The sequence below is a fragment of the Bufo gargarizans genome, chromosome 3 (assembly GCF_014858855.1).
Source record: "Bufo gargarizans isolate SCDJY-AF-19 chromosome 3, ASM1485885v1, whole genome shotgun sequence".
Lineage (NCBI taxonomy): Eukaryota > Metazoa > Chordata > Amphibia > Anura > Bufonidae > Bufo > Bufo gargarizans.
The window spans coordinates 194,430,657-194,451,632 of record NC_058082.1 but is presented as its reverse complement, the minus strand read 5'-3'; the positions used below and the strand labels follow the sequence as shown (position 1 = coordinate 194,451,632).

At 42.5% G+C, this 20,976-nt stretch overlaps 1 protein-coding gene across 8 annotated transcripts in view; it reads right to left on the bottom strand.

Annotated features, from left to right (window-relative positions):
* MCF2L (MCF.2 cell line derived transforming sequence like) overlaps positions 1 to 20,976 on the bottom strand; it is a 315,580-nt gene that overhangs the window by 23,635 nt on the left and 270,969 nt on the right. For all 8 annotated transcript variants that reach the window (XM_044284023.1, XM_044284027.1, XM_044284026.1 and 5 more), the window contains 12 exons: positions 20,172 to 20,363; positions 19,922 to 20,081; positions 19,640 to 19,716; positions 18,558 to 18,628; positions 17,354 to 17,420; positions 8,208 to 8,323; positions 7,383 to 7,452; positions 6,254 to 6,346; positions 6,083 to 6,175; positions 3,732 to 3,857; positions 3,116 to 3,337; positions 243 to 335 (listed from right to left, as the gene is read on the bottom strand). In XM_044284023.1, the coding sequence (XP_044139958.1) occupies positions 243 to 335; positions 3,116 to 3,337; positions 3,732 to 3,857; positions 6,083 to 6,175; positions 6,254 to 6,346; positions 7,383 to 7,452; positions 8,208 to 8,323; positions 17,354 to 17,420; positions 18,558 to 18,628; positions 19,640 to 19,716; positions 19,922 to 20,081; positions 20,172 to 20,363 (1,380 nt within the window). The remainder of the gene's footprint in view (positions 1 to 242; positions 336 to 3,115; positions 3,338 to 3,731; positions 3,858 to 6,082; positions 6,176 to 6,253; positions 6,347 to 7,382; positions 7,453 to 8,207; positions 8,324 to 17,353; positions 17,421 to 18,557; positions 18,629 to 19,639; positions 19,717 to 19,921; positions 20,082 to 20,171; positions 20,364 to 20,976) is intronic.

Genomic DNA, 20,976 nt, shown 5'->3' with positions numbered 1-20,976 from the left:
CTTTGTACAGCAAAACTGCAAAAGGTGGCCCAACAATGTATTCAGTACTGTAGGTGGTTATAATGACTGGCCAGTCAATATATGCATAGTAAACCTCAATGAAAATCAGCTACCTGGCTTTCCTTGCCAAACTGCTAAAAATCACCCCATGTGTAGTCATCATAGCACCCACAATTATTCTCCTTATAAATGTAAAATTTAAATGATCTTAGTTTAATGTTACCTGAACAGAAGAACATTACCTGCACAATATATACTTCTTCTCTAGCATTATACCAGATTTCAAATTTCCTAATGTCCCCTTTGACATATTCTGTAATTCCAACAGACGCCATCTGGTGAAATAAAAAAAAATGTAAAAAAGGTTGCCACAATATACAATGATATACAGCTTAATATCTTCACAAGAGAGCCAATATATGTACAGGAGATAACATGCAAAACACTATTACATTGTCAGAATAACCAGCATCTGCTGGTTATAAAGATGAATTTGGACGTAAACGTGCAGCATTGTGAAAAGAGGTTTTATTTTATCTCTCATACAGTCAGGGCCATAAATATTAGGACATCAACACACTTCTAACATTTTTGGCTCTATGCACCACCACAATGGATTAGAAGTGAAACAAACAAGATATGCTTTAACTGCAGACGGTCAGCTTTAATGTGAGGATATTTACATCCAAATCAGGTGAACGGTGTAGGAATTACAACAGTTTGCATAAGTGCCTCCCGCTTGTAATGGGACATAATAATCATCATAAATCAAACTTTCACTTTTTAATACTTGGTTGCAAATCCTTTGCAGTCAATTACAGCCTGAAGTCCTGAACACATAGACATCACCGGGCGCTTTCATCCCTGGTGATGCTCTGCCAGGCCTCTACTGCAACTGTCTTCAGTTCCTGCTTGTTCTTGGGGCATTTTCCCTTCAGTTTTGTCTTCAGCAAGTGAAATGCATGCTCAATCGGATTCAGGTCAGGTGATTGACTTGGCCATTGCAGAACATTCCACTTCTTTCCCTTAAAAAATCTCTTTGGTTGCTTTTGCAGTATGCTTTGGGTCATTGTCCATCTGCACTGTGAAGTGCCGTCCAATAAGTTCTGAAGCATTTGGCTAAATATGAGCAGATAATATTGTCCGAAACACTTCAGAATTCATCTTCTCTTGATTGTTGACTTTGACACACATACACTTACCTCCTGGAGAGTGTTCTTGATCTGGCCAACTGTTGTGAAGGATTCTTCGGTCATCCACCACAGTTGTTTTCCGTGGTCTTCCGGGTATTTTGGTGTTGCTGAGCTCACTGAAGCATTCCTTCTTTTTAAGAATGTTCCAAACAGTTGTTTTGGCCACGCCTAATGTTTTTGCTAACTCTCTGATGTTTTTTTTTTTTAGCCTAATGATGGCTTGCTTCACTGATAGTGACGCTCTTTGGTTCTCATTATGAGAGTTCACAGCAACAGATTCCAAATGCAAATAACACACTTAAAATTAAGTCTGGACCTTTTATCTGCTCATTGTAGTTGGGATAATGAGGGAATAACACACACCTGGCCATGGAACAGCTGAGAAGCCAATTGTCCCATTACTTTTGGTTCCTTGACAAGTGGGAGGCACATATGCAAACTGTTGTAATTCCTACACCGTTCACCTGATTTGGATGCAAATACCCTCAAATTAAAGCTGACAGTCTGCAGTTATTTCAAATCCATTGTGGTGGTGTATAGAGCCAAAAATGTTAGAATTGTGTCGCTGTCCCAATATTTATGGACCTGGCTGTATGTAAAGGATATTTAAAGGGGTTGTCCCAAGTTATACTTGTATTTAAAGGGCTTGGCTACTATTGACAAATGTGTTTAGAAGATGACTATATGGCACTTACTATTGTAGCCTTTGTTATAATTATCTGCCTTTTTCTATATTTTATAAGATATGCACCCTTGTTTGCCAAGTTTTTTGTGCTGTCCACAGGGTGGTCCTGTCCATAAAATGGCTGCTGATGGAGGGTCATGTGACCAGGGAAATCACAGTCTCCTCCATTCAAACAAACTGTATCTGCACTAAACTCCCAACAGTGCAAGTGCAGATGGTAGGTGCATTGTATTTGGATGGAGGAAACATCATGTTTAGGTGATTTGCCTGGTCACATGACCCTCCATCAGCAGCCATTTTATGGACAGAACCTGTGTGGACAGCACAAAAGACTTTGTAAACAAGGGAGCATAATTTATAAAACAAAATATAGAAAATGGCACAGAATGTCCACAAAGGCTATAATAGTACTGGTAAGTGCCATATAATCATCTGACAAACACACTGGTCAAACAGTAACTAGAAAGTGACCAACCCCTAGAAAGTGGCCAACCCCTTTAAATCCTGTGTATAGGTGTTAAAGGGGTTATCCAATCCATATAATGACCCCCAGAATGCCCGCGCCCCTCCTCTACAACATACTTACCTGCTCCCCCACGCCCACATCCCTCCAGATCCCTGCATGGCCGCCACTACATCTCCCCGCTGCACAGATCAAAACATCTGGCGACGTGGGTTACAGTGCGGGTGACGCTAGGGAGGCTGGTCACCATCGCAGCCTGCTATTGGCTGCTCCCTCTGTCGCCGTATGTTTTGATCCGCACGATGGGGAGATGCATTGCCAGCCGTGCAGGGATCCGGTGGAGAGCGGATGCCGGGGAGCAGGTAAGTATGCTCTAGAGGAGTGTTCCAGGCATTCTGGGGGTCATTATAGGGAATAGATAATCGCTAGAAGTGTCTTATTGGTAGAGGTCCAACCACTGGGACACCTAACAATCATGAAAATAGGGGTTTTGTATGAAGCGGCGGTCGAGAATGTGCACTGGCACTCGATTCATTCTCCATGGATCTTCTGGAGATAGGAGAATAGTAGAGTGGGTGGACCTCCACTGATAAGACACTTATCTTCTATCCTGTGGAAACAAGGTAGGGTTAAATATAGGGAACATATCTTTAAGCGATATTATTTAACCGTAATCAGTAAGCCACTGTGGGGAAAGAAAGATTTTCTTCTAAAAATGATATACAAACCCATACATTGTACAGTGCGATGGCATAGTGCTCTTACTAGACTTACATTTAAGGAATGTTTGAAGCTATAGGAAGGAGCCTTCTCATATCCTTCCCCATTTTCTTCTCTCTTCTTGCAGAACAGTACAGCCTTCTCATGCAAGAACAAATGCCTCTGCATTGGTTTAAACCTTGCCAGGTCCTTTACTTTGGAATGTCCCTTTTTATGTTCTGTCCACACATTAAAGGACCCTTGCATCAAAAGTTTGCCAAGATCATTTAGGTTCCCCTGGAATATAGAATGCATATCAATGATTATAGCCGCAGTACCATCAACATGTGTTGAGGAGACTATATTGTAAGATTTTAAAAATCTTTGGTCGAAATGGATTGAGGGAAAATGTAAAAAGGGATAAAATGTATATGATATATAATATATATATATATATATATATATATATATATATATATATATATATTATTTGCCTATTGCAGTTCTGTCCAAAAAGCAGGAGCTCTATGGCCATATTCGTATCACCGAATTCTTTAAAGGCTACATTTTAGATTGATGTGATGAAATAAGATGCACCTCTACTAAGGCCTTTTGTAACCGTAGTACTTGATAAGCAAAATGAGGTAATCAGTTTAGTCAATTTAATGCAGCACCAGTAGAAACCACTTACTTCATATCCAGTGATAGCTATTTGGTGCATGGAGTCATTTACGGCTTTAAGGATGCCAAGAATAGAAGCCAAAGCTTCCTGCAGATCCTCCGCACCTTCACAATTCTTACTGTACTTTAACATTTCCTAAGCAGAACACACAATCAATAAATGACAGATATTTCTTCAACGTTTGTGTTGCTGAGTAACTGCCTTTACTAAAGCTGTGGAGTCTGAAGCCTGCATTTCATTTATGCAAATAAATAAAGAAAATCATCAGGATTTTCCTACAGAAGTCTATAGAATATATCAGGCTCTCCTGTGCTCCTCTTCTAATCCCCATTCCTTGGCATCAATATGCACCATCAGTTCTGCAGAGTACTGATCTCCACAGGAACAAGAAGCTCCAGCATAGTCCTCCACTGACTCCACCTGTTGGTACATGATGACTCCAACAGTTACATTGATGACATTTGTAAAAAAAATTAATAAAAGATCTGTCAGGAGCTTTGTACCTATGAAACTGGCTGATCTGTTGCATGTATGCTTGGCACATTTGTGTTGGTCCCATGTTCATATGTGCCCACACTGCTAAGAAAAATGATGTTTTAATATATGAAAATGTTCCTCTAGGAGGAACAGGGGGCGTTGCCATTACACCTAGAGGCTCTGCTATCTCTGTAACTGCTGCGCCCTCTGCACTTTGATTGACAGGGCCAGGCAGTGAAAACGTCATAATGCCTGATTCGGTAAATCAAAGTGGAAAGGGTACGGCAGTTGCAGAGAGAGCAGAGCCTCTAGGTGTAACAGTAACGCTCCCGTTGCTTCTAGAGGCTCAATTGCATATATTAAAACTACATTTTTCTCAGCAATGCAGGCACATATGAACATGGGACCAACACAGATGCCTTCAGCTGCCAAGTGCACATGTAACAGGTCAGCCAGTTTCATAGGTACAAATCTGCCGACAGATGCCCTTTAATCCTGGCAACAGTCGAAACAGATCAGACGTGGTTGCCTCAGACATAATTTCGGCATGTCTAGTTTTAGTCAGTATAATGCTTATATAATTTTATGATAGAGCGTTTAACCCATTGCAGGATATCTCCCTGATGACATGATACAGTTCATAATTTCATCGATGCTAAGCCCCTATAACATCGCCCGTCATCAGGAATATAATTGTACCGCCAATCAGTCAACAAACAAGCAAATGCTAATTTGTTGGCTACGTGCATCTTATATTCAGAATGAAAGATGTCAGATTATTGTCAGCATATCCCCCTGAACAGAGGAGGAATGATTGCAGTAGAAATCGTTCTTCCCCCATAATACCGGTAATAATTGCATTGGTCAGTTTAATAGGCAGATGGAATTGAGCGCTGATCCATGTGTTTATCATCGATCAGTGCTCATCCTACATAAGATCGGGCAGTGTAATACTACTCTTACTCTAGATATTTATGTGATACATTATCTGGACATTGTTATCATGGATTTTTGATTGTATACCGTATTTTTCGCCCCCATAAGACACACCTAGGTTTTAGAGAAAGAAAATAAGGAAAAAATATTTTTCATCAGAACCCCAATGTTAATCAGACCTCAGCTCAGACCCTCAATGTTCATAAGACCCCCAATCAGACTTCAGATCAGATCCCCAATATGGATAAGACCCCTCCTTTCAGACCCCCAATGCGAATGACCCCCCGAAGCAGACCTCAAATCAGAGCAGCACTGTGCTGCGACCCGTCACTGCAAAACGTGAGGTCACAGAGCGCCGACATCCTCACGATGTGCGCAGTCAGAGCACAGTGGGCGGCCAGGGAAGACCAGGAAGCGGTGAGTACAGAGCCCGAGGAGCGCTGCATTCACCGTTTTCTGGTTCTCGTGTACTAATAAATGCTTCCATAATGATTGCGCTCATTAGTATACGCCCTATAAGACGCAATGACATGTGTGTCTTATAGGATTAAAAAAATGGGCATATTGGGGAAGATTTACTAAAACTGGAGTAAAGAAAAATTGGCTTAGTTGCCCTTGGCAACCAATCAGATTTCATCTTTCATTTTTCAAAGCCAGTTTTCCTTTTCACCAATTTTGATAAATCTCACCCATTGTATAAATTAGTTGTTTAACTGTACGCAGCCAACAATCTCTACAGTACTTGTCTTTTTATTGTTGGTTCACATGTACACATTTTTCAAATATTTTAGAAGGTTGTATATTACATTAAGGACCTTTTACATCATAGTAACTAGTTGTTTCCTGGGGGCTTCATGGCTTGACGATTTAATTAATTAAATTTGAATTCTTATGCTAGATATTTCAGTGTTGCACTTATATATAATATGTGTAATGGATTTGGATACCTTTAAAAGCAATTGGTACTTTGTTATCCTCTGAACAGGTTTCAGTAGGTAGGAATCCAGGCTCAGCTTATGATCCAATTTCCTTTGGCATTCCTAGAAAATGCAGTATTTTATTGAAACTGATCCACTATTTTAAATGCTGCTTAGAATTATGACAGTGATGTACATTACCTGAAAAAACACAGCATCAGAGCACTGACGCCATAGACTCTCCGAGCGGGGCTTGTTCTGGCAGTACTTCTCATATATCTGGAAATCTTCCATCTATGTTTTTGAAAACAAGTGCATGAAGTAATTGTAGAACATTTTATGCACAGCTAAAAACAGAAGTCCTTGCTACAGCTTTCAGGGTATATTAACATAACGTTAATATACCCTGAAAGCTGTAGCAAGGACTTCGGTGATAACGGTGATAACAAAGACGACACATTTTATAAAGCTTCCTCATTGTAATTTATTAGGTGTCTACTTGACGCACACGTCACCAATCAAATTAGTATTATAGTTATAATTACTAATATATATATATATATATATATATATATATATATATATATATATATATAGTCACAATGGATATAAAAAGCAGCTCTCACCTGCTCCTCCGCTAGATGAGCCCGAATACTGCAACTAGAAGCGGTAATCTTATAGTGACTGAAGAGAAAAAATCCAGCTCTGTATCATAGCAGGAAAAAATACTTTACTCACGGTTAAAATCTTCATATACAAGACAGTTTCGTCAACGCGTTTCAGACCATAAAACAATTGTGGTCCTTCCTCATGAGGAAGGACCGCAATTGTTTTATGGTCTGAAACGCGTTGACAAAACTGTCCTGTATATAAGGATGTTAACCGGGAATAAAAAATACGGAGCTGGATTTTTTCTCTTCAGTCGATATATATATATATATATATATATATAAAAAACAAAACGATATATAAAAAACAATTCAAACTAGACAGTAAAAAATGTTCAGTGTGAATAATGACTTTTTTTTTTAACATAGCATAAATGTCATAGGGTACCTTCTACAGATCCCTACGGTCTATAAAACCAAACATAGCATGCTGCAAGGGATCCATTTTACCTGGGAACGCTCCTGTAAAAGCATTGCTTTTATTGGAGAATATCTCCCACATCCAGTGACACATGAAGCACCATGTGGCAGCACAGCCTCTGCTAGGCCTTATGCTGAAGATAATATTATGTGGTATCCACTGACATTACACTGTTACTACAGGTAGAATTTTTCTCTGATCAAAATATAATAAATCATATTAACTTGACCGTAACACATACCCTTTCTAGAAAACATCTTCCTACTAATTCAGGATAGTCAATGTAGTTCTCCAACTCTCTCAAAAATATTCTAAAGAAAACATAAATCCAAACAATAATTAGTAAATCTGTAACATTTTACACATATTACCAGTATGTAATAAAATAGCATAATGTAAAAAAAATCTGTTAAAAGATCAATCTTAATAAAGCCCTAAGCTGGAGGTGGTTCTGCCGAAGTTATGAAGAGGCGCCGTGCTCTCCATAACTTCAGCGCATCCAGCGCCTAAGCGGGGCGAAGTCGCAGATCTGCACCTAAAATACGCCTAATATAGGCGAATTTCAGTATAATAAATGACCCCTAATTTCCTACATTATTTCTATGCCGTCTATAAACATCCTTCACTTGTTTATCCTCCCTGATATGCCATTCCCGTTTCTCCTGTTTTTGCTGCTTTTAAGCTTAGCTTTTTTCAGGAACAACTTTTTTCTTTTCATGTTTTGGATGATATGTTTATGATAATGCTATAGTTTGGGGATCCATGTTTAACCAGAAAATCTCCATGTCTTTAGTGAGTAGACAACAAGCTACTTTGGACATCAAGTAGGAAGAAAACATACAGTATGCTCATATCAATCTGAAAGAAAATCTGTCCGTTGTGCTCAATGCCATAAAACCTAATACACACAAGGCATCCCCAGATACATTTTCTAACATTATAAGACACTAGTTTGGTGGCTTATCTATAATTAGGCAGCTGAATAATGTTGAACTATTCCTATGTCATTGGAACAACAATACATCATATTTTGTCCTTTATATAAAAAATATGACAAACAACCTACCTATTATGAAAGTGGTAGATTTCTTCCATATTTCCAAACAACACATCCTTTTTGTTAAGGAGAACTGGAGAGAGCAGATGCATTACTAAGGGATTCTCCATCTCAGCAGCATAACCCTAGAACATAATAGGAATAACATTAGTTACATAAATTCACATTGTGCACATGATGGGAAAAATAAGAGCCAGTATGAAATCCAAATATGAATCAATGGATATAAGGAGAACTACTCGCTTGCAAGCTGCCGGGAAGCACTATATACACTCTCAAAGAGAATGGGGCAGATTTTTGATCCTGTAGATCAGGCATCCTCATCCACTGCGGCCCTCCAGCTGTTGTAAAACTACAACTCCCACAATGCCCTGCTGTAGGCTGATACCTATAGGCTGTTCGGGCATGCTGGGAGCTGTAGTTTTGCAACAGCTGGAGGGCCACAGTTTGAGGATGCCTGCTGTAGATGGTGTAAACTTGGGGCCCAATCACACAGTGGAGTTTCTGCAGCAGTTTTTCACTGTGAATGGAATGTGTGAAGTTGAACTGCGAGTAGACACCCGCCTTGGCTGCCAGCTGCATCTGTCCAGACATAGTGCCACAAAGGTGCATGTCTCTTGGGGGATAGTGGTCTCTCAGCCCTCCCGGCTCAGACCACACAGAGCCACTCCAGCCTTCTGTATGCAAGTCCCTACCCCCTCTCACTCTGAGGATTCCTTTATCCCCAGGTGATTACTTCACCTGGTCTTTCTTCAGACCTGGTGATTCTGGGGAAGACACAGCAAATGTATTTTATTTTGGCTTTGTATGTTTTTTCATTATGCCGTGTGCCACAATAAAGCACAGTTTGGCCCCTAAATCATGGTGTCCGTGACTGTGTGGTTGCAACCCCTAAAAAAGAGCTTATCCCCCACAGTGGCTAAAAAACCTTGTTTTCATTTTGGCTTTTATGCCCCTTCCACATGCCACAGATTGGAGCTAGGTGGTTGAAAATCTAATCGTTTGTAGATCTTAGCATCACCTCCTCGACTTATAACCTTATATACTTCCTCGACTTATAACCTTAAGACTTGTCCTTCTTGGTGTTGCAATTTCAGTGTTGATGAGTGTATATATATTGTGCTCTTTTTGTATTGGTTAAGGATATATACACATATACTGTATGTACTGTATTGTGGGGACTCACTCTGGTAGACAGGATTAGCGGACACAGTATAGAGGCAACAAGTTATTTGGATCAAACTGTTCAGTGTTTTATTCACACGTTAGGCAAGTGACAAAACAAACAGTCATATTCAAACAAAAAGTCACCTTGCGGTGTTGGTGGTTTTTCACACCATGCGGCAATTCTGCCTCAAAGAAGCCTTGCTGATAGCAGCAACAACCTGTTTTCATGCCAAACAGGTAGCAAGCCTTCATCCAGACACAAGGCTCTCAGATCCCAAGACAAAGACTCAGCAGATTAGCCCAGCTGCCAATTTAAGGACAGCCAGGTGCTGCCAAAACCTGAACCAGCACTTAAACTCCGGTCCGGTATTTCACCTCACCTGGCTGGAAACCAGCCCAGCCGCACATGCTGGGGGGAAAATACCTGTTTTCCCAGAGAAAACCCCTCGCTGTGTTACATACCGAGGGGGTGAACACATGCCAGACAGTGTACCCGGGACAGGGCATCCGCCTTTCCCTGTAACCGGCCTGCCCTGTGTTCCACCGAAAACTTAAAGTTTTGTAAGGACAGAAACCATTGGGTGACCCAGGCATTTCTGCCCTTGGCCTGGGTCATCTATTTGAGAGGGGAGTTGTCAGTCTCCAGGCGGAACTTTCTCCCCAACAAATAATATCGGAGAGACTCGGGTGCCCACTTGATGGCCAGGCACTATCTATCAACTATAGAATACCTGGTCTCGTCTGGGGTGAGCTTACAGCTGAGGAAGACAACAGGATGCTCCTCACCGTTGACTTCCTGAGACAGTACAGCACCAAAGCCTACTTCAGAGGCATCGGTCTGTACTATAAACTCCCTTTTGAAGTCAGGCTTCACCAAAACCGGTGACACGCACAGGGCCGACTTCATAGTGGAAAAAGCCTCTTCCGCCCGCTCATCCCAGTGAACCATCACTGACTTGTGTCCCTTCAAGAGTCCTGTTAGGGACGTGGCTAGAGTAACAAAGTGGGGAACAAACCTCATGTAACCCAGGAATTACTTTATTTGCCTAGTGGTGACAGGTCGGGGCCAATTCCGTATTGCCTCTATTTTGTTCACTTGGGGTTTGACGACTCCGCGCCCAATGACATACCCCACTCCCCAGGTACTTTGTCTCTTCTAACCCTATTGCACATTTTTTGAGGTTAGCGGTTAGGCTAGCTTTCCGAAGGGAATCCACTACAGCCTGCACTTTGGGTAGGTGATTTTCCCAGTCGATACTGTGGATGACAATATCATCCAGGTAAGCCGAAGCGTACCGACGATGTGGACGAAGCACAATGCCCATTAGTCGCTGAAAAGTGGTGGGGGCACCATGCAGACCAAAGGGTAAGACCTTTTATTGATACAACCCCTCAGACGTGATGAAGGCAGTTTTCTCTTTGGCTGCCTCCGTTAACCCCTTAAGGAACGGGCTCATTTTCACCTTCAGGACCAGGCCATTTTTTGCAAATCTGACCAGTGTCACTTTATGTGGTGATAACTTTAAAATGCTTTGACAGTCACTTTGTGAAGCTTACATAATAGGAACCACCCAATAATGACCCCATTCTAGAAACTACACCCCTCAAGGTATTCAAAACTGATTTTACAAACGTAGTTAACCCTTTAGGTGTTCCACAAGAATTAATGGAAAATAGAGATACAATTTCAAAATTTCCTTTTTTGGCAGAATTTCCATTTTAATAATTTTTTTCCAGTTACAAAGCAAGGGTTAACAGCCAAACAAAACTCAATATTTATGACCCTGATTCTGTAGTTTACAGAAACACCCCATATGTGGTCGTAAACTACTGTACTGGTACACGGCAGGGTGCAGAAGGAAAGGAATGCCATACGGTTTTTGGAAGGCAGATTTTGCTGGACTGTTTTTTTTTACACCATGTCCCATTTGAAGCCCCCCCGATGCACCCCTAGAGTAGAAACTCCATAAAAGTGACCCCATCTAAGAAACTGAACCCTTAAAGGTATTCAAAACTGATTTTACAAATGTTGTTAACCCTTTAGATGTTCCACAAGAATTAATGGAAAATAGAGATACAATTTCAAAATTTCCTTTTTTGGCAGAATTTCCATTTTAATAATTTTTTTCCAGTTACAAAGCAAGGGTTAACAGCCAAACAAAACTCAATATTTATGGCTCTGATTCTGTAGTTTACAGAAACACCCCATATGTGGTCGTAAACTGCTGTACGGGCACACGGCAGGGCACAGAAGGAATGGAATGCCATACGGTTTTTGGAAGGCAGATTTTGCTGGACTGTTTTTTTTTACACCATGTCCCATTTGAAGCCCCCCCTGATGCACCCCTAGAGTAGAAACTCCAAAAAAGTGACCCCATTTTAGAAACTACGGGATAGGGTGGAAGTTTTGCTGGTACTAGTTTAGGGTACAAATGATTTTTGGTTGCTCTATATTACACTTTTTGTGAGGCAAGGTAACAAGAAATAGCTGTTTTGGCAAGTTTTTTTTATTTTTTGTTATTTACAACATTCATCTGACAGGTTAGATCATGTGGTATCTTTATAGAGCAGGTTGTTACGGACACGGTGATATCTAATATGTATACAATTTTTTTTATTTATGTACGTTTTACACAATGATTTCATTTTTTAAACAAATAAAATCATGTTTTAGTGTTTCCATAGTCTAAGAGCCATAGTTTTTTCCGTTCTTGGGCGATTATCTTGGGTAGGGTATGATTTTTTCGGGATGAGAGGACGTTTTGATTGGCACTATTTTGGGGTGCATATAACTTTTTGATCGCTTGCCATTACACTTTTTGTGATGTAAGTTGACAAAAAATGGTTTATTTAGCACAGTTTTTATTTTTTACGGTGTTCATCTAAGGGGATAGGTCATGTGATATTTTTATAGAGCCGGTCGATACAGATGCGGCGATACCTAATATGTATACTTTTTTTATGTAAGTTTTACACAATAACAGCTTTTTTAAAACAAAAAAAAATGATGTTTTAGTGTCTCTATATTCTGAGCCATAGTTTTTTTTATTTTTTGGGCGATTGCCTCAGGTAGGGGCTCATTTTTTGCGGGATGAGGTGACGGTTAGATTGGTACTATTATGGTGGGTGTACGCCTTTTTGATCGCTTGCTGTTGTACTTTTTGTAGTGTAAGGTGACAAAAAAATTGTTTATTTAGCACAGTTTTTATTTTTTACGGTGTTCATCTGAGGGGTTAGGTCATGTGATATGTTTATAGAGCTGGTCAATACGGACGAGACGATACCTAATATGTCTATATGTATTTTCCCTATTTAAAAAAAAAATATTAACTTTATTTTGGATAAGGACGCTTTTTTTTTTTTTTTTTTTTTTTTTTTTTTACTTGAAACTTTATATTTTTTTGTGAAACTTTATTATTTGTCCCACTCTGGGACTTCAACATTACAGGGTCTGATCCCTGTTTCAATGCAGCACGATACATCTGTACTGAACTGTTAGTGTCTTACACTGAAATACGCTAACAGTTGCCTAGGAGAACCAGCCTGGGGGCTGGGCCTCTTAGGCTTCCGTACATGCCAGGCCCCCAAGCCTTGGAATGGCTTGGGGCTGCCATGGCAACCATCGAGTCCCCGCAACAGCAGCGCGGGGACCGATAGATGAGGTGAGGGAGCGCAAACCTCCTATATGCCGCGGTCAGCGCTGACCGCGGCATATGAGGGGTTAATCCACCGACATCGGCATAATCACCGTTGCTGGTGGATGCAGCAGGGATCCGGCTGTCAGTAACAGCCAGATCTCTGCCGCTGATTGCGGCACCGCAAGCGTGGGGGAGGAAAGACCGCAGGAGAAGAATGCTCGTCCTCTAGCGCTAAGTGCCGTCGATTTAGAACGAACATTCTCGTCCTGGGTCGTTAAGGTGTTAAAGGCAGCTGCCAGTACCCTTTCGTGAGGTCTAAAACAAAAAAATACCGGGCTTGTCCTAACCTCTCGATGAGTTGATCCACCTGGGGCATGGGATACGCATCGAATTTGTTTTCGAAAGTCGTTACAAAACCGCAACGTCCCGTGGACAGAGACACCAGGGCGGTGGCATAGTCCTCTAAGTCTCCATGGATGCACACGACCCCGACTACTCGGCGAGCTGCACCAGGGAAGTTTTTACCAGGGACACCAGACTCCCTGAGTCTATCAGAGCTACCGACAGAGTGTCTCCCACATCCACCTGGCACAGGTGGCTATTGTCTATTGTCTCTGCGGTACCTGTTGCACACAGCTTCCTGGCATACAATGAGTGTCAGTAGCCATAGTTGGTATCCATGGGTTCACCCCGATGGGGACAGTCGGCCCTTATGTGTCTAGGCTCGTGACACCGCCAGCAAACCACCAGGGCTGGGTCTGCAGGGGATACGTCCCGGGCGGGTTTGGCTGGCAACGGCCCCCAGGTCTGAGGTGGAGATTTCTGGGGTTTGATTGGCCCCCTCCCAAAAGAACCCCCCTGTAGAGTCCTGGTAGCCTCATAGCGCTCTACCAGGTCGACCATCTCAAGGGCATTACCAGGAGACACCTGGCCGATCCAGTGCTGGAGAGGATGCGGCAAAGCCCTCCAAAATACATCAGCCAACAGACGGTCCAGCATAGCAGTGGAACTCAGCACTTCAGGCTGCAGCCATTTTTGCAACCAATGTAACAGATCATAATACTGAGGTCTCCCGGGTTCAGCCGGGTTAAACTCCCACTGATGCACTCCCACTGATGCATCCGCTGGGCCCGCACCAACACATTCATCCCCAGTCTTGCCAGAATCTCACCCTTTACTATCGTGTAATCGGCCGCTTGATCATCTGGTAAGTCAAAAAACACCTGCTGGGGTCCGGATCCCAGGAACGGAGCGACGACCTCAGCCCACTAATCTCGGGGTAGTCTCTCCCTCACGGCCACCTTCTCAAACACCATCAGATAGGTCTCGACGTCGTCCGAGGGAGTCATCTTAGGTATCGCCGCATGGACCGCTTTTCGCACATCCTGGACGCTCTCGGATGTTCCTGCTGCTTGTAAAGCCATCACATGTTGCAATAGCAGCTGGTTGGTTTCCTGCTGCTGCTTATTAGCCTCCCACTGTTGCAGGTTAGCCTCCATGAGGGCTTTCATGACAGCTTCCATTTTGTTGAGAGACACGGGTTGTAATCTCTCTGATTTGATGTAAGACATACAACCGTGCCCAGAAAAACAAAAATATTTCAGCCTTCATGCCAGCCTCACTGCACCTACCCGCATCCTCCACCAATTGTGGGGACTCGCTCTGGTAGACAGGATTAGCGGACACAGTATGGAGGCAACAACAAATTCTTTGGATCAAACAGTTCAGTGTTTTATTCACAAGTTTGGCAAGTGACAAAACAAACAGTCATATTTAAACAAAAAGTCACCTTGCGGCAATTCTGCCTCAAAGAGTCCTTGCTGATAGCAGGACCAACCTGTTTTGACGCCAAACAGGTAGGAAACTTTCATCCAGGCACAAGGCTCCCAGATCCCAAGACAGAGACTCAGCTGCTGAGCCTAGCTGCCAATTTAAAGAGGACCTTTCACCAAAAAACATGTATAGAAACAAACAGTGCAGCCCCCAGTGATGAATTTCTGATTATTCTTTTTTCAGAGGACCCCTCCCTTTCGTCCGCTGTGGTCTCCGGTAGTTCTGGCAACTCATATGCTAATGAGGCGATTCGGTGTGAGTTGGCGGTGGCTAGAATTTGTACAGGGTGTAGTTCTCTTCTCCCTGGCTAAGAGCGCATCCTATAAGAGCACCGCGCTCTTAGCCAGGGAGAAGGAGCTCAATTTCTCACAAGATTTGCGAGAACTTGAGTTTTTACACATCCCGAGGCGTGCGCCATCTTGGAGTCCCCGGCAGAGAGGATCGCAGCGGCGGCATAGGCGGCAGCAGCATCCTGTCAGTAAGTTTTCATACTTACTGACAGGATGCTGCTGCCGCCTATGCCGCCGCTGCGATCCTCTCCGCCGGGGACTTCAAGAAGGAGCACGCCTCGGGATGTGTAAAAACTCAAGTTCTCGTGAATCTCGCGAGAAATTGAGCTCCTTCTCCCTGGCTGAGAGCGCGGCACTCTGATTGGATGCGCTCTTAGCCAGGGAGAAGAAAACCGCGCCCTGTAAAAGTTCTAGTCACCGCCAACTCGAACTGAATCGCCTCATTAGCATAGGAGGCGCCAGAACTACAGGAGACCACAGCGGACAAAAGGGAGGGGTCCTCTGAAAAAATAATAATCGGAAATACATCACCAGGGGCCGCACTGTTAGGTAATGTAACTGTTTCTATACATGTTTTATTGGTGAAAGGTCCTCTTTAAGGACAGCCAGGTGCTGCCAAAACGAAAGAATTTACAAAAAAAAACTGTTTTTGCATTCTCATTATTGGGTCCTGAGTGCAGATTGATGGAGGAAAAACTTTTTATTTATTTTTTATTTATTTTTTTGCCACAAACTAAGGTGGTTTTCTCATATAAGCAAATGATATTTATCATGTAGAGAAAGTTAATACAAGGCACTTACTAATGTATTGTGATTGTCCATATTGTCTCCTTTGCTGGCTAGATTAATTTAGCCATCACATTATACACTGCTCGTTTCCAGTGGTTATAGGGTGGCGGAGGCAGCTGGCTGTAACCCCTGGAAATGAGAAGTGTATGCGATGGAAAAATGAATCAAGTCAGCAACGGAGGCAATATGGACAATCACAATACATTAGTAAGTGCATTGTATTAACTTTCTCTACATGATACATGCCATTTGCTGAAGTGATACAATCCCTTTAAAAAAATGTGCAAAAAGTGTGAAGACATTCCAAATTCATTATATATATTTATCTCAGAGAAGTCAATGGGCCAGATAAATCTCTATTTAAAACATTTCATGTTCACAATTAAAGGGGTTATCCAAACCTGTCCCCCCACCCCCCTCCTTTACTCACACAATGCTGAGGCCCCTCATACAGAGAATACTTACCTGATCGCTGACGTCTTTGTCCTTCCGGGCCCATTCGCAGTCATTGTTGCATTTCTCCGTTGTGCAGATCACAACATTTGGTTATTTGGGGATGGGGGGTGCTAATGCCCTATCGAATGTTGTGATCTGCACAATGGGGATATGCAGCGACGGCCTTGGAGGAATCCAGAAAGACACATGTGTCGGGGACAAGGTAAGTATTCTCTGTATGAGGGGCCCGGGCATTGTGGGGAAGGGGGGGGGGGTGAATTTACAGGTTTGGATAACCCCTTTAAACATTATTTACACATAGTGGTACATTTATTGGACATTTCTTCCAGCAGTCCTTGGAATAAAAAGTCCCAAAGCACACAGGCTGTCAATACATTTCCTAAGATATACAGGGTGTGATCTGGAGTTTATTAACTCTACTGGAGCAAAGACTGATGTGAATATCTTGATACAATAAATAACATACTTAGGCCCTTTCAGACGAGCGAGTTTTCCGTGCAGGTGCAATGCATGACGTGAACGCATAGCACCCGCACTGAATCCTGACTCATTTTTTTTTTACGCATCAGTTCTGCATTGCGTGAAAAACGCAGCATGTTCTATATTCTGCATTTTTCACGCATCCCTGGCCCCATAAAAGTGAATGGGGCTTCAGTGAAAAACGCATTGCATCTGGAAGCAAGTGCGAATGCAATGCGTTTTTCCATGATGGTTGCTAAGACATGTTGTTTGTAAACCTTACGTTTTTTATCACGTGCGTGAAAAACGCATCAAATTGCATTGCACTCGTGTGGATAAAACTGAACGCAATTGCAGACAAAACTGACTGAACTTGCTTGCAAAATGGTGTGAGTTTCACTGGACGCATCCGGAGCCAATCCGCCACACTCGTGTGAATGAGGCCTTAAGGATACTTTATAATAATAAAAAAACTCCAATACTTATTCTATATATAGAAGTATTATGAAGCACCATACTGTACCTCAAGAACAGATAAAAGCTCTTCCACATACACTCGTTCTGTCTCTATTAGCTCATTCATAACATGCCTTGAAACAATAAGAACCAGAAAAAGATTATAAGATCTTTTAGCCAAGATATATGCCCTTGAAACACTTTGAACTCTATAAAGCTGTATCTAATCTTTTATTAGGTAAAGGCCGCATGCACACGACCGTGGTGTGTTTTGCGGTCCGCAAATCGCAGATCTGCAAAACACGGATGGCGTCCGTTGCGGAACAGCACAGACAGCCTTCAATATAAATGCAAAGCGCGGACAAGAATAGGACATGTTATATTTATTTTAGCAGGGCCACGGAACGGAGCAACGGATGCGGACAGCACACGGAGTGCTGTCCGCATCTTTTGCGGTCGCATTGAAGTGAATGGGTCCGCATCCGAGCTGCCAAAACGGCGGATCGGATGCGGACACAAACAACGGCCGTGTGCATGAGGCCAAACAGAAACCATGTGCACAAAGTCTGCTTAAGCTGCATTTACACTATCCGAGAAGCAGCCGAACCATTCAGTCGGCTGCTTGTTAAGGGGAGGTAAAGCACCGCAGTTACATGCAAAATAATTGCTCCTGGGCAGCAGAGTGCTGTTTAGATATCACAATCTGATGCCTGGGAACGATAACTGAGGTGTCTGCACCTCCAATCATTTCACCCGATGACTAGTCGTTTTTGCTCGTTCATCGGGTGATCTGCGACACCTTTAGATGGGTCAATTATTGGGAACAAGTGTTCGCAGGAATGTTAGTTCCCGATAATGGTCCCGATATTCAGGACATGCAATTCCAGCTTTATGTAGTAGTTTACAAAGGGGAGCAAACAGTAATAAACTGATAGTATAACTGTTATTTCAGAAAACTTTTAACACGTCATTTTGATGTGTCAAAGCTTTTGATTATTGGTGGTCCAGTGCTAATACTCTCATTGACCAAAATAAGAAGGTGGTATGGCTCAGCTGAACGTGGTACCCCCTTTCTAGCCAAGGGCAGGCTCATGAGCTCGTCTATGAGCCCGTCTTCAGCTAGTGAAGAGAGACAGCTCATCAGTGTGCTTCTGCCTCCTCGTTTTTGCAATCGGTGGGAGTCTCAGCATGCAGACCCTTATCAATGAAACCTTTTAAATGACAGTTATATTTTAAAAGGTTTATAATTATTATTTGGTGTTTTTGCATACCTTCTTAGTACTGCTAAATTTTCTTCATCATCCATCATGGAAGTACTCCTAACTTGACCATCTAGTTCACTCTACAAGAAAAATACATGGCAATTAGATAAAATTCTGAAAAGTATGTCTTAAAGTCTTATGGAAGTCCATCACCTGTTTTTTAACTAGTGCAACACTGAGCCAAAAACCTAAAGAGTACCTGTCAGCTTTCCTCAAATGTGTGTTTTAGTAAATATTTGTATTCACCATGGAGTAAGGATTTTGGAAGATTTTTAAAGGTTTTTTTTGAGACTTTTATACTGATGATGTATCCTCTGGATAGGTCATAGGTTCCTATTTGGGGGGGGGGGGGGGAAGAGTCCGACAAGCAGGACCCCTGCTGAACAGCTGTTTAACTATCTGGCAGCCTAGCCTACATTATGTGACATCACATTAATTGGTCCCATGGCCTAGGCGGGCGCAGCTCAGCCCCATTGAAGTAAATGGGGCTGAGCTGTGATACCAAGCACAGCCACTGTACAATGCATGGCATTGTGCTTGGAGAACTGAGAGAAGGCCACGGCGCTACTCCTAGTGCCATTGCCTTCTCAATTAGCTGATTGGCGTGGGAAACGGGTATTGGCCCCCACTGATCAGAGACTGATGACCTATCCTGAAGTCTTGTTAAAACCCCTTTAACTGAACGTTGTACTGTTTCTCGGTTTTTCCTCTTAGAAACATATGAATAAGTTGACCACTGGGTGTTACCATTCCTCCTGTCTCAAAGGTGTGTCCCTAACGGTCTGAGGCAGGCAGTACTGATTGTAGAGTGGCATACTGCATGGATACCCCCAACTGGTAAACAGTAGTCAATTTCCATTCATAGGACAAAAATAAGAAAAGTACTGTACAAAACGGAGGGGGAGATTTATCAAACTGGTGTGAAGTAGAACTGAAAGGTGAATCTTATTGGTTGCTAAGGGCAACTAGGCCAGTTTTACTTTACACGAGTTTGATAAATCTCCCCCAGAGTTCTAAGAAAAGGTGCTCCTGAATTGTAATATTATGGAGAATATAAAGAGTGATGACAGGTCTTCTCAAATGAAATGTACCTTGCCCCTGCGATAATTCATTCTTCTTTGAAGAACACTTTCAGCACTACCTCTGTGCTCAGAGGCCCTTTGGAGAACTAGAGGTGGAAAAGAAACCCAATGTCCATTTATTTTGTGACACAAACTATAGTATATCTTTTGTTGCTTACGCTAAACAGAAGGTAATGGTTAAATAAATGTAGCAAATTATCTTTTGTTAACTGCACCATTTGAAGGACAAATTATCAAGCATAGACTGATGTGACATAATAGAGATTTCCATTTACAATCCTAATAATTCACCTGGAGAAGAACTAGGGGACTTGATATATGCTTCTGGCCTAGGAGCCACAGGCTGCACAGGCCGAGTTTGTTTAGCTGCTAGCTTGCGCAAGCTTCCTTTCCTCTTCTCGAACATCTCTTGCATACTTTGCTGCTTGTGGAACACCTTGTGAACATGTTCCTGTTGTGCAAAATTGAATAAAATTACATTGTTATAAGAACTTATAATTGAGAAGAACCTGCGTAAAAAAATGAAGTTTTTAAAACATACCTGTAGTTCAAGAGTAAGAATCCCTTCATACTGCACAAGAACACTAGGCAAATCTTTAATGGAATTCTCTGTGCCACTCTCAAGAAACTTTTCTATCTCTTGTAATGCAGCTTCTGCTCCATCCTGGGACTGGAACTTATCCACAGGTTGAGAAGCCAGCAAGTATATACCCTCATCACACCACTCCATGGTCTGAAAATTGAGAAGAAAATGATAAGAAAACATCATATGGACCTATGTTAGGACATCTCCCAGTCATATGGACCCATCAGACAATTAGAACTCCGCACTGTGAAGCTACTTTTGTGCACTAGTGTTTGCAGTGGCCAGGTTTGGGGTGGTGCTGAGCTGGGTCCCCTGGAAACTGCCAAGGTGTCACCACACTGCTCTCCACAAGGGGATAGTAAGTGGTGGTGCACCCCAATAGGTAATAAGTGGAGAGAGTCCGGGTCTGCAGTTAACCAATGTGCTTCTTTACTGGAGGAACTAAAGTGCAAAATAATACAGGCAAGGCACCGAGCTGGCTTATCCAGTCTCCTCCTTGGCAGAAGAAGGTTCTGTGATGAGGAAAGGCCTGAGCTGGCTGTCCCAATTTCTCTCAAAAGGTTGGTACCCTGGTCAAAGGGCTGGCGGCTCAGAAGTCCAGCTGGCCCTCTGGTGAAAGGGTCTGTTGAGGAGTATCCCCATCTCAGCATCTTCTTCTGGTCACTCATGCAGTCTGGCAGACTCTCTTTTACTAAACACTGATTAGTACTAGGGGCCCTGACTGCCCTCCTTATATACAGTTGCTAACTGAACTAGTAAC